Source organism: Saccostrea echinata, unplaced genomic scaffold, assembly GCF_033153115.1.
Source record: "Saccostrea echinata isolate AGI-Se365-2 ecotype Australia unplaced genomic scaffold, CSIRO_AGI_Sech_v1 ptg000054l, whole genome shotgun sequence".
Lineage (NCBI taxonomy): Eukaryota > Metazoa > Mollusca > Bivalvia > Ostreida > Ostreidae > Saccostrea > Saccostrea echinata.
In genome coordinates, this window is record NW_026889803.1 from 29,610,643 (window position 1) to 29,623,743 (window position 13,101).

Below are 13,101 nucleotides of genomic sequence, written 5' to 3' on the forward strand. Positions count from 1 at the left end.
ACACGATTTTTAATTGGTTAATTTTTTGGAAAACCCCTTCAATTTCAACCAATAAAAAGGCGCCTACTGGAAAAGTTTGTTATTATGAGACTTCCAGTTTGCTTGAAACACGTGTATATTCACAACCCATGGATAGTCAGAAGAAAATCAAGAAAGTTATCAAATTTGTCGCAAAAAATGTCAAGGGTATGCCCAAATGTTCTAATGAACAGATTTTTTTTGTATTTTGTAGCTTTGATTCCATACGAATATAAAATATTTTCTCCCAGGTCCAATCAGCTTTTAGTGAAATGTTTGCATATCTTAAGATAAGCCTTCAAGAGGCTAATCAGAATACTTTTATCAAGGACTAAAGTGAGATCTTCACCTATTACACATGAATTTGATTGATTGACAAACGGATTCCTGGCCTGTTTAGAAAAAAATGTTGAAGATAATTTCAGCATGGATTTGACAATTTCTTATGTTTTAAACCGTAATAAGAGCTATAAAGGCTTACTTTATGAATGTGTTTATGAAATTAGAGAAACTTAAGTAGTCCCAAGGTAATGAGCAATATTTTTTTTTTAATTTGTGAATAATGAACAATAAAGGAGAACCAGGTATACGTACATCATTCTGAAGATAGATTAGACAGTGTTCACCCTAAATCAGACATTCTGAATATGCTGAAATCACAAAAAATTGATTTACAAGCTACATACTGAGATAAGAATTCTAATTACTTAGGTCATAAATCAGAATCAGTTATTGAACAACAAATCTTAAACAGAAAAGAAGATGTGGTGCACCTCATTTTTGTAAAGTAAGCATAGTTTGAAATAACAGATTCTCTAAGAAGACTTTTTACTTTTGAATGGAGTCTCATTTATCCCCAATCAAAATTGTTGGGATAGGTGAAGCGTCTGGATACCTGAATTGCCTTGATTTTAGTTATACCGCTTTTTATCAATGTTTTATAGTTTAAATACTTTAATTAATATACGTCAGTACCACTCAGTAATACTTTTTTAAATAAAATAAATAATCTCATTGTCATTGGATGAAACGTTGTTTATATTGCCATATTAATTATTTCTGCTTCCCAGGTTTTAATGAATGAACTTCCCCTAGCCAACTCTCTTTAGAGCTGGTAGAGAAACAAACTGTTGGTAGAGTCTTAATTTCAATACGAATGCTCATCCATACTGTGCATAAAAAAAACTTTGATGTCATGTCTATAAGTAGCAATACATAAAATCAATGTTACAACTGTATTCTAACTAAAAAATACATTTGCCGAGTACAAAAAAATTATTGACATATAAAATTATTTTCCTTAATACTTATAAAATTCATGTCAGAGAATGGAGAGTCTTGTGCACACCTATCGACCTAATATAATTAACCTTGCAGCAAGTTATTGATAACAGGTCACAGGTGATCATCTTTTAAAACAAACAGTCAGGCAAGTGTTTCTAAGCAATTAATACCCAGCTCAAGAAATTTGAGCTTAGTTTGACAGAACAATTAAAAAATTACTGTCAGGATAAATACATTAAATATAACGTAAAAATGCATTTTGTGGTAAAAAAAAAAAGACCATCTGGATACGGAACGCAAAATTCCAGATAAACGAGACAAAATAACATTAAAAAATTCTGTTCCCGGGAAAAATTGTCCAGAAGCTGAAGTGTCTGGATATCTGAGGGTCCACTATATATAGGATTTGTCAAAGTCGTCCTATCCATGGAATGGATCTAAAAAGTAGCAAACTGACCTTACTGATATTCACATATAAATCTTCACTTTTTTCTTTTACACAGATATCAAAAATGTGTCAAGGAAAGATTTAGGTTCAGCATTTCGATCAGCAATAAACAACCTACCAAATGGTAAAGTCAGAGAAGAAATTGAATCCCAGTTTGAGAGTTATCTGAGTGAGCTACAGAGGTAAAGTTTTAAACATAACAGTTTTATGATACTGCAGCTTTTGTTAAGTATGTGGTGGTCTGGAAGATTCATTCAATTTGGCTAAATAATTTAGTCAGCAGAGACATAGGTGCTAGTGCTTTTCCTCTTGAACTGAAGTATATAAAAAAAAAAAACCTATCAAGGTAGACACTTTTGGGTTGATATTTTTAGAGGTGAGGGAGGTTGGGGGGAGAGGCTAATCAGACAGGTTCTTCCACTGTCAGGCCAGATAGCACAGTCGGTAGAGTATGGGGGCCTGGGTTTAAGTCCTGAGTTAGTTGAATGCACTTTCTCCCTTTTTCTGTGCAGAAACTGAATTGGATTTTCAAGCTCTCCAGGAGATACATGTATCTCCCAGGTGCTCATAGTATTAAAATTAGAATTTGAAAATCTGATTAAATTTTAGAATAGACATGATTAATAGAAGGGGGTGGGGTGTTAAATTAGAATTGCTAAAGAAGTGATTTTCATGAGATAGTCTATTGCTATGATAATATAATGCTAAATTTTAAAATTTAAAATTACAGAAGAGTGTCAAAAGCACAAAGGAAAGATGTTGATGGTAAAACCAGCAAAATTTACCACATCCTGAAAACAGATGAAACGTGGAAGCCACCAAAGGGAATGTCAAGTGATGAAGAAAATAAAATAAGTGAGTAATGTAATTATGGAGAATAACTACTTTTGTCCCTAAAATATATTGTGGCCCCACAGCAATTTTTCATTTGACAAGAATTACTTACCCTCATGACTTAAAATTAAGCTTTTATGTCTGTCCACAATGTTAAAACTGCATCCTTTAAATGCCGAAGCTTGCTTTTACAAACTGTGGTGTTTTTCCTCCTAGAAAACTTTGTTGACATATGTATGTGTATCTCTCACCATTGTTTTGATCTTTTATCAACAGGAAGTTGCGTCATCAGTCAGAAGTTAAGAAAAGGGCTGGATATTAAAGATGATGTATCATTATTGCAGGTTTAAGTACACCTCATTCTCTAAGTGTAATTAAAACTAAAAAAAAATGATTGTTTCAAGTCCTTGTGCAACTTTTTTATTCCAAATTTATAAGAACAAAGTAGTAGAGCCTAAGTTTTTACTGGGATTTTTTTGTTACTTCAGAAATAATTACTGCTTTACTAAACCATTTTTTTTTCATTTTGCTGATTCAGCTTTCTTTAAGCAGTGATGCTTGTTATAAAAAGTTTCTTCATGCAATTTTTTAGACCCATCAAGATGACAAAAAAGTACTAATGAAGCTAGGCTGCACTTCCATTATGCTTCAAAGCCTGAAAAACATTATGAATGTTTACATGAGGTAAGTCTGTTTAAGTGTATCTACTTATTTTTTCAAGTAACAGCAGGGGAAAATACAAGAGAAACAACAAAACACAAAATTTTCATTAATGAATTGAAGTCCAAATGATGAGGGAGTTTATTTGAAGTGGTACTGTAAAATAACATATTTTTGTGGGGTCATGCATATTTTCATGGTTTGAGGAAAAAATACATGTATTGGTTCATGGGGATTTGATTTTGTGGATGAAGAACTGTTAAATAGTTATGTATATGACATTTTACATTTCATCATCATGGTGGACATGAATTCGTAGGGCTCTTCATACCATGAAAACAACGAAAATTAAACCCCCATGAAAATTAGTGATTTCACAGAATTTTGAGTTCTCTCTCCTTAATTTTTATGTTACTCATTTTTCAGAGATTGCCAAGCAGATGTGGAAAGAGCCTTGCAAACAAAAAATGTTCCAAGGTAAATGTTTACAAAATACTACCCAATAAATAAATATTAGAATTTATTCAATAGTCTATATAGCTAGCTTATCAGCAATTTAACCAAAAAATATTATTAAAATTTTGGGGCAACAAATAAATCAATTTTAATCTTTAATTTCTAAGTCTACAGCTCCATGTTCGATCTGTAGTTTTTGACTCTCTTGCTGATTATCATAAGTACAAGTTCTAACTTTTCAATCATGAAATTTCAGAATTCAACAGTTGGCTGATTTCATGGAGGAATGTTTAAGATGGTTTGGCATGAAATACAGGGACATTTCGGTATGCAACAAGACAAATTTGTGTCAGGCAGTAGGGAATAGTTGAAAAATTTGATGTAACTTTTGATAAAAATGGAAATTTGATTCTTTCCATATTTTCTTGAGAATATTAAAATGTCTGAATTGTAGGAAAAGAAGGAGAAATCCCTACCAACATATGGAGATATTATGGCGTGTTTTTGTTCTATGTATATGGACATGAGAACAGTACTATCAAGGTTTGGAATTCTTCAATTCAAGATTAGGGCATTTGTTTAAAATTAACAAATTTTTCAAAAGAAAAGTAATTGTTTTACTATCAAGGTTTGGAATTCTTCAATTCAAGATTAGGGCATTTGTTTAAAATTAACAAATCTTTCAAAGGAAAAGCACATGTAATTTTTTTTTTCATTTTTTGTTTTGTTGGAGATTGGGGGGGGGGGGGGGGGGGATGTCATGTTTGCAAGTGTATATACATGTAAATGGTCGAAATTTAAAGTATTGAAATAATTTAAAGATCTATTTCACATTAGCCTGAGAAAATTTAAGCTAGAAAAAATATTTACAAGTTCCTACTGAAGGAAATTTTGTTTCCTACAGGAATTTACAAAAGAAGGAGAGGAAAAAGATTGCAAGAAAGCTGTGTGGATTTGTGAGTTTTCTTGTTCCTGATGAGTCCAAAGTGGACGTTTTAATGCAGTTGACGGAATTTACTTCTCAAGATGAAAAATTCATACACCCATTTTTACAGTAAGTTTGAAATTTTATACACCAGGTATGCATTTATGGTTTTCATTCTACAGCACCCCCTCCCTCCCCATTACTGCTTTCTCTATATATTCATGCATAGCATATGGATGGTCACTGGTCTAATGCAACCAGCTGCCATTCAAATTCTTATCGACAACATTAATGACACTGTTTTCAGCATCCATATTTTCAAATTTTGATTCAATCACATTGCAATCTTTTGTTCAGAAACGGAGAAAAATGTAATATACAAGTTTAATACAGTCTCTTACTGTACAACTTGCTGCATTTTTTTTAGCACCTTTGGCAGAAACCAGGTTCTGCTAAATCAAGTACAGTACTATATGTCTTGTATTTATTGTGCATTAATAAATATATTTAGAAATATGGTAAAGCAAATCTACACTAACATTGAAAAATCAATTTCTGCCAAAGATCATACACACTAAACATACTGTACGTAATACATTTACCGTATATTAAATCAGCTTGAAAGTTCTCTGACCCTCTGATTTTATTTACGGTACGTCTTGCACATTCCTTACAAAATACATGTACCTGGTGTAATTTACATTCTGTTTTATTGCATGGTTTTCATTTACATGTATTTATTTGGTTTGCATTTTAGAAAATATTTAAAGGACCCAAAAATTGAGGGAGACTGTACGATGTACCTCAAACATATTCTCTGTATTGTTCTTCTAAGTAAAAAATTGCCTGATGTCATGCAGGAATACAAACAGGTAATATAAATAATGAAATATCAGTTTAAATATTTCTTTGACATGAAAGTTCTTTTTATTGTCTCGCTATAGTTTCTGAAAACGAGAGTTTTTGGGTGATAAGTTCAATAGAAAGTCAGCCTTATGCTAAAGGGACTGTTGTTGTTTTTTATCCAGATGCCTGTTTGTTGTTCATTGTGTTTATTTATCTGTTCAGTTTTGGACAGAACATACGTGTACATATACAGTATCTTATGTGAAAGTTAATCTATTTTGCAATCATACATGGCAGACTTCTGTTTAAATTCAGTTAACTTAAACTGTTCTTTTGAAAAGTATCTATGCTGAAAATTTGTCAAACCAACGTATCACCATAATCATTGTTTCTGCTATTTTCAAAAAGTATCTGCTCATGCATACTGCATACATATATTTTGCATTCACCTAGAGTGAAGTTTATAGAGCAGTATTCTATTTAATATGAGAAAAAAAAGTTGGATGGACAATACTTGTACCTGTTGTAGATTAGACCGATTTTGTGTTTTGGTTCTCTCTCACATTTGAACTTCAAAATCTTTGCTTACTGGCCCCAAGACCATAAACTGAGACTAGACTTAGGTCAGAATTTTGATTTTTAATATCTTGAGTTTTATTTCATGTATTTGCTTAAAAATTTGCAATTTTATATAATATTTAAATTCAAATATATGATAAAAATTTTGTTTCATAATCAAAATTATTTCAAAAGTTATATTGGTTCGAAATTTTGAATTAAGTCTGTGCTCAGTTTATGGTCTTGGGGCCAGATGTTCATGAATGAAACAATGTTTTATAATTTTAACTCAAGGACTGAAAACAAACATCAAGGATGCTGGATAGTTGGATGTTGCTGTATTAATGATTTGAGTTTGGAGTAAAATGAGACAATATTTTTACAGTTTTGTTAACACATTTCTAGGCTGCTCAAAGAACACCAGCTCCAAGTGAGTTCATGTCCTGGATCTCTGCACAGAACCCAACTTTAATGGATTCCATACCAACTGACAGGAAGTTTGTTGGCGGTCACATCACCAAGTTTCTATTGGAGGATTTAGATGATGATCTTTTAGAGCAATTTTTAGATGTAAGTATTAAAAATATAAATTTAATTCAAAAATAGCTGAAGAGGTGTTGGTTACAGCAGGGTTGCTGAATGGTTGAACTTGGTTCCATGAACTTTGTACTTTGCTTGATCATCTTCCAATTGTTTTTTAAAAAAGATTTTTTATCTCAATAAATATTTAGTACATGTATATGTAAAGAGTGATAAATGAAAGGTTTTCTATTGTTTTGTAGGTGTTAAGCATTGGAGGCGATGAAGAGGCAGGCATTTCTGAGGAAGTAAGTACTTGGGTAAACCTTAAATGTTTTTTGTGTAATATTTTTTTAAAAGTAGAATAACTTTCTTTCTGAGTATTCCCATTTAGAAATTTTAATGAATCAGAAGTCTTTTTCACATATTAAATGGTTTTCTGATCAAAGTTTAGTTTTTAAGTCAAGGAGTCATGAATTATATTCAGCAGTCCTATTGTGTCCTAAAATATTGACTTATATTTCACCTTCAAAAAGTTTTGTTTTTAGCTCTACTGGTCAGAGACCAAAAGAGCTTATGCGATAGTAAGGTGTCCGTCGTCCGTCCATCTGTCTGTCCGTCCGTCTGTAAACAATTTTTCAAAATGCTACTCCTCCTACAGTTTTTGTCTGATTTCAATATTACTTGGCACACAAGTAGACTACACTAAGATACATAATTCTGTATATCGGTTTTTGATTTCGATGAACGGTGTTGCCATGGTTACTAAAAATAGAAATTTCTGTGAAAAACATTCAAAATGCTACTCCTCCTACAGTTTTGATCTGATTTCAATATAACTTGGCACACAAGTAGACTATACTCAGTGTTTTCAATAAGAGCCGGCAACCGGCAAAATTAACCGCCTGTACGAGAAATGTTGCCGGCTATTAAATTTTCGTCACTGGGATTTTGCCGGAGTTTGTACATGAAATCCGTAGATTTTTATCACGAATATCTACATGATCTAGAGTCACTTACCTTGAGTGCGCTCTTTTTCATCGAAGTTTGATTTGATCCAATACGTACGGTACTACAGCTACTGAACAAGGCTACAGCTACAACTTGCGAGAATAAAGTTTAAAGAATAATTTTTTAAATGAATAATTCCAACCTCATATAAAATTCACAACTCAACGATTGTGATTTAACTTTAGCTTTACAGGATATGATCAAGATTATTGAGAATTTGGGGCTTCATTGACAGAAGCTTCATGTATCTATGGCCGGTCTAAAATGTCGAACAGGAAAATAAATGTTTTTTTTAAATATTCACTGTCACTGCACAAGCTAGGTCAAGATTAACACAACAGCAATTATTTATATCTAGGCCGATATAATAAGACCTTACGAATAAAAGTCTTAATTGTTTAATCCTGACTGAGACGTAGGACGTAGGAATTCTTGCAGTATTTCCTCAAACTGAAAATGTCAAATTTTTAGACCTAGCAAATAAAGTCTTATTTTTTAAATTGTGGCCAAGACGTAGGAATTCTAACAGAATTTCCTCAAACTGAAAATGTAAACTTTGTATTCTTGTTTATTTGTGTTAGATCTCTTGTCTAAATGGCTTTATAAGGTAAAATTTGATAATTGATAGTGACCAAAATGTGAAAAAAACATGGTACTTTTTATTGGCCTGAGAGGTAAGAAAAATTAGTCAAAAATTCTAATTTTCGTTTTCGGCAGGGGGGCTTCTCCCTCCCCCCTCCAGGGCTCCCTTGACCTGCTGGGGGCCGAGGCGGCCCCCAAACCCCTTGCCGAGATTGGTTTCCTGCTATTCCAAGTATATTTCCTTCTATTGAAAAATCTTATTGAAAACACTGATACTAAGATGCATAATTCTGTATATTGGTTTTTGATTTTGATGAACGATGTTGCCCTGGTTACTAAAAATAGAAATTTCTGTGAAATACTTTCAAAATGCTACTCCTCCTACAGTTTTGATCTGATTTCAATATAACTTGGCACACAAGTAGACTACACTAAGATACATAATTCTTTTTATTGATTTTCTGATTTCAATGAACATTGTTGCCATGGTTACTAAAAATAGAAATTACCTTGAAATACCTTCAAAATGCTACCCCTACAGTTTTGGTCTGATTTTAGTATTACTTAGCACACAAGTAAACTACACTAAGATACATAATTCTCTGTACCAGTTTCGGATTTCGATGAACAGTGTTGCCATGGTTACTAAAAATAGAAATTTTCTTGAAAAACTTTCAAAACGCTTCTCCTCCTACACTTTTTTGTCTGATTTCAGTATAATGTAGCATACAAGTAGACTACAGAGATACATAATTGGTGTTATTGTTTTTTGATTTTGTTGAATGATGTTGCCATGGTTACTTAAATCAAAATTTCTGTAAAATTGTTTAAAAGGCTACTCCTCCTACAGTTTTAGTCTGATATAATAATAAATCTTGCCACAAAAGAGACTAAACCAAGGATAATTATTCTATTTATTGCTGTTGCAAAGTTTCAAGTCCAAGTGCTACTTTTATCTTCCTTTATAAATACAACCAGTAGAGCTACAGTCTCGTCAGAGACTTCTGGTTCATTTCAGCATAATATAAATTTTAAAAAAATGTTATATAAATTGAAAGCATTCAAGGTGATTTTTTAAATGCTATTGTGCATTATACATGTACATGTATGTTACTCAAGGATGATATGAATAAATCTCGCACTTTGTGTAGACTCCAGATGTAGTGCTGGAAGAAGAACCTGAGACCAAGAATGAGCCCAGTAGTTCTTCCCTACCTGTCGATTTCTTCTTCATTGATAAAGGGAAACCAAAGGTAAACCATGAAATACACAACTGTCATTAATGCTACTAAAATTATTAAACAGATTTTTAAAAAAATTTTTGATGTTGCACATGTATGACTTGAGCTTTTTGTTTTATTTGACGTAGATTGTCACTCTTTTTGATTAATATTTTTTAAATTTTTAATTCCAGGCAGATCCTGTTGAGGTTGAAGAAGGTGAGGAAAAGTTGGAGGAGGAGATTTCAGAGGTTGACTCTGGCAAGGGTTCAAATTCTGTGAGTAATGATTAAAATAATTTGTACAGCATTTGAATTCAGATCCAGCTATAAAAAGGAATATATTTTTCTGCAATTGCAATTTTTTGGGATACTTCCAAAAAGCTTTTAGAACAAGAAAGATTGTGATGGATAAAAATATGCTTACAGCTTGTTCAGTTACATAAATTCATGTATACGAAGTGAGGGCTGAAGTTTTCAAAGGAACTAATTACTACTGTAAACAGGTAAATTTTCGACCCCATTTTATTTTCGCCCTTTTGCCCTAGACACAAGTGGGCAAATTTAAGACAGGAGGAATTTAAAGAAAACTGTATAACTTCTTAGACAGAAGTGTGACTGGGAAAATTTAAAATGGGGCAAATTTGTTTGCAAGTGTGAAAGGGCGAAGATAACATGGGGCGAAAATAACGCTGTATACAGTATTTATGTGTACCGGTACATATAACTGAAAAATTGTGAATACTAATTTGAAAAAAAAAGAAATTACATGTAATAGGATGTCTTTAAAATTTTGCAGCCAGTGATGCTTTCTGATAGTGAGGAAGCTGAACCTGCCATAATCTTGGAAGATGCCCTGGATGAAATAAGTAATGTTCTCCAGAATGCTGCTAAAATGGAGGAATCAAAGCATGAGAGTGAAAGTGAAAAAGAGGATGAAGATGTAGAGATATTGGAAACAGTGATAAAGAAGAACACTTCTCTAGACAGTGGTGAGAGTGAAATTTTCAAAGGAACAAACAAAATGGATGATGATGTTGAGCTTCATCCAGGTTCTTCTGGTAAACTGCCAGAAACAGAGAAAACAAAGACCAGAATAGAGGCTGAGGTACATGTAGCTGATGTTAAAGAATCAGAAAATGTTGAGTCAACATCAAAACGTCCAGCTGCATCTCTAAGAACTACTTCAAAAAGAACATCATCAGTAAGCTCTCAAAGTTCAAAGGCAGACAAGATGAAAAAGAATGAACCAATCATAGGGTCAGAAATTGAGGCTAATAATTCTGAGTTTGATAAATCTAAATTACCATTAGAGTTCATTCAGTCCAAAGAAGATAAGGGGAAAAAGAGGAAAGGGGTCAGAGAGAAAGGTGATGTAGAATCTGATGAGAATGATCAGTCCAAAGGAAACGGAAAGAGGAAAGTGATCAAAGAGAAAGATGATGTTGGGTCTAATGAGAAGGATATGGCAGCCGACAGCATGGTGTCTGATTCCTGTGAATCTGATGATGATGACGATTTTAATGTTCCAAACATTGTGACAGATGATAAATCTAGAAGCATATCAAAAGTCAGAAGTGATGAGAAAGCAGAAGACTTTATATCACCAATTATTCAAAATATTAGGGTTAAGCCTATTAAAAAGGGCCCTAGGAAAAGGATTCTGGTAGAAAAGGATGCTCCTAAAAGTGACACTGAACCAGAGAGTGGGGAGGTTTTCACTTCAATAATATCCCCACAGAAAAAGTCTAAGAATACTGAAGAAGAAGAGAAGAAGGAACTTCCTACCAAGGAAGAGGCAGCTGATCACATGACTAGAAGGAGGTCAAGAAGGAAAACTACTTCAGATCTCCCATTACACAGCAAGCTGAAAGACACCAAGGCAAATGCTAAGAGGAAATCTTTAGTGCCAGGCGTGGATTGTACACCTGAAAAGAATTCAAAGATAACCGAGTACTTTTTGAGAACGCCAATTAGAACTAGGGGAAGGGTGATTTACAAAGATGAAGAAAATGAAGAGACAAATTCCGAAGCAACTAAAGAGAGCAAATTGAGAGCTGGAGAAAGTGAAAAGAACAAGGACACTGAAGAAGAGAACACGTTAGGAAAAGTGAGAACCAGGAGACAATCAGGGAAAGAAGATACCTCAAATGATTCAAAACAAAGAAAAAAGGAAAGTAAGAAAGCTACGAAGGGTGAAAAAATTGAAGAAGAGAACACTGTAGAAAAAGTGAGAACCAGGAGACAATCAGGGAAAGAAGATACCTCAAATGATTCAAAACAAAATAAAAAGGAAAGTAAAAAAGCTATGGAGGGTGAAAAAATTGAAGAAGAGAACACTATAGGAAAAGTGAGATCAGTAAAAACCAGGAGACAATCAGAGAAAGAAGATACTACTTCTACAAAGGATTCAAAACAAGGAAAAAAGGACAATGAAAAAGCTACAGAGAGGAAAACTAGTGAGACGAAGCCAACACCTAAAAAGGCTCCACAGATACGCAGGAGAATATTACGTAGCAGTATGATATTTAAGGGTGATCAAATGGAAATCGCAGAGACTCCATCTTCTAGTAATGACAGTGCTTCACTAGAATCCCCAGAGAAAGCTACCTGATCATCAAAGAGAATTTAATGCCAGTTTAAGATTGAAGGGTTTTACTTCTATCAAATCACTATACAGTGTTTGCATGTCAGTATTCATTACTAAAGTTGACCATCAATTTTGACAAAGATGTCCTAAAAATGCATGGCTTTTTATTAAAAAAAATGAATTGAAAGTTATTATATTGCCATTTTTTGGTGCTAACCTGGTCAAATTTTTTAATTTCAAAATGAGGCCATCTGTAAAAAAAAATTGTTTGTTTGCCCTCTCCTGACGGGCTGGCTAAAATGGCTTGACTGTGATTTTTTTTTAAAAACTCTAGGATGCAATCATTTTTCTTATTCATTCCAAAATATTCAATCAACTATTTTAGTTTTATTAATACCATCAATTTCATTGAGTTTTGAAAATTAAGCATTGATGTTGAACATTTCAGAAAAAAAATTCCCTACCTACAAACTGACCCAATCTTTTATCCCCTCGCAACAAATTTGGAGGGGATATAGTAACATGATTGTGAGTGTAAGTTGAGTGAGTGCATGCAAAACAGAAGTAATAATTTACATTGAGATTGATGTGCTCTATTTGAAGGAATGCTCTGCTTTGGAGTGCCCTTGCTTATTCTGAGTCTAGAGGGAGCAAAGAATTTTTTTTTTTAAAGATGGCCTTACATAATGTATTTGAGGATCTTGAAAAAAAAAAGTTAAACCCCAAGGTGATTGCAATTTATAAAAAAAATTCTGTGAGATGAGTAGGTAACGTTGATTTAACTCCATTATCTTTTTGTCTATTTTTTTTAAGTAAAAACCAGATAATAACAATGTTAGTTAAGCTTTAATAACAAGGAACTAAAGCAAAGCATCAAATTATTTTATGAAAATTAATCAATTGAACATGTACACGTTCCTTAGTTTAATTTTTGATTAGAGTTTGATTATTGATTTGAGTTTAATTATTGATTTGAGTTTAATTATTGATTAGAGTTTACATATGATTTTCCCCCCTTATTTCTTTTTTTTAATTCAGGAGAAAGTACCTATAGATGGGTTTCATTGAAGTTTTATTGTATTAATACCCAACTGGAAGTTTGACATATTCTGGCCATCTCCAGCATTATTATTTTGATGTGGAGATAGCTG

The 13,101-nt window shown here is 33.0% G+C and overlaps 1 protein-coding gene across 1 annotated transcript; it reads left to right on the forward strand.

Moving 5' to 3' along the window:
- Positions 1–77: 77 nt before the first annotated feature.
- LOC133171923 (uncharacterized) lies at positions 78–11,974 on the forward strand. The gene is made up of 15 exons (XM_061306717.1): positions 78–186; positions 1,806–1,932; positions 2,481–2,605; positions 2,861–2,928; positions 3,177–3,268; positions 3,671–3,721; positions 3,957–4,026; positions 4,155–4,243; positions 4,605–4,754; positions 5,383–5,497; positions 6,435–6,599; positions 6,812–6,856; positions 9,293–9,394; positions 9,556–9,639; positions 10,160–11,974. Exons 1-15 carry the CDS (start codon positions 129–131, stop codon positions 11,972–11,974), a joined length of 3,156 nt encoding a protein of 1,051 aa, XP_061162701.1. The 5' UTR covers positions 78–128.
- The last annotated feature ends 1,127 nt before the right edge of the window (positions 11,975–13,101 follow it).

Coding starts and splice junctions, on each gene's coding strand:
- LOC133171923 (XM_061306717.1), top strand. CDS start 129: ATGGATAGTCAGAAGAAAATCAAGAAAGTTATCAAATTTGTCGCAAAA. Junction 2,606..2,860: donor TGATGAAGAAAATAAAATAA/GTGAGTAATGTA, acceptor TTTTATCAACAG/GAAGTTGCGTCATCAGTCAG. Junction 6,857..9,292: donor AGGCAGGCATTTCTGAGGAA/GTAAGTACTTGG, acceptor CACTTTGTGTAG/ACTCCAGATGTAGTGCTGGA.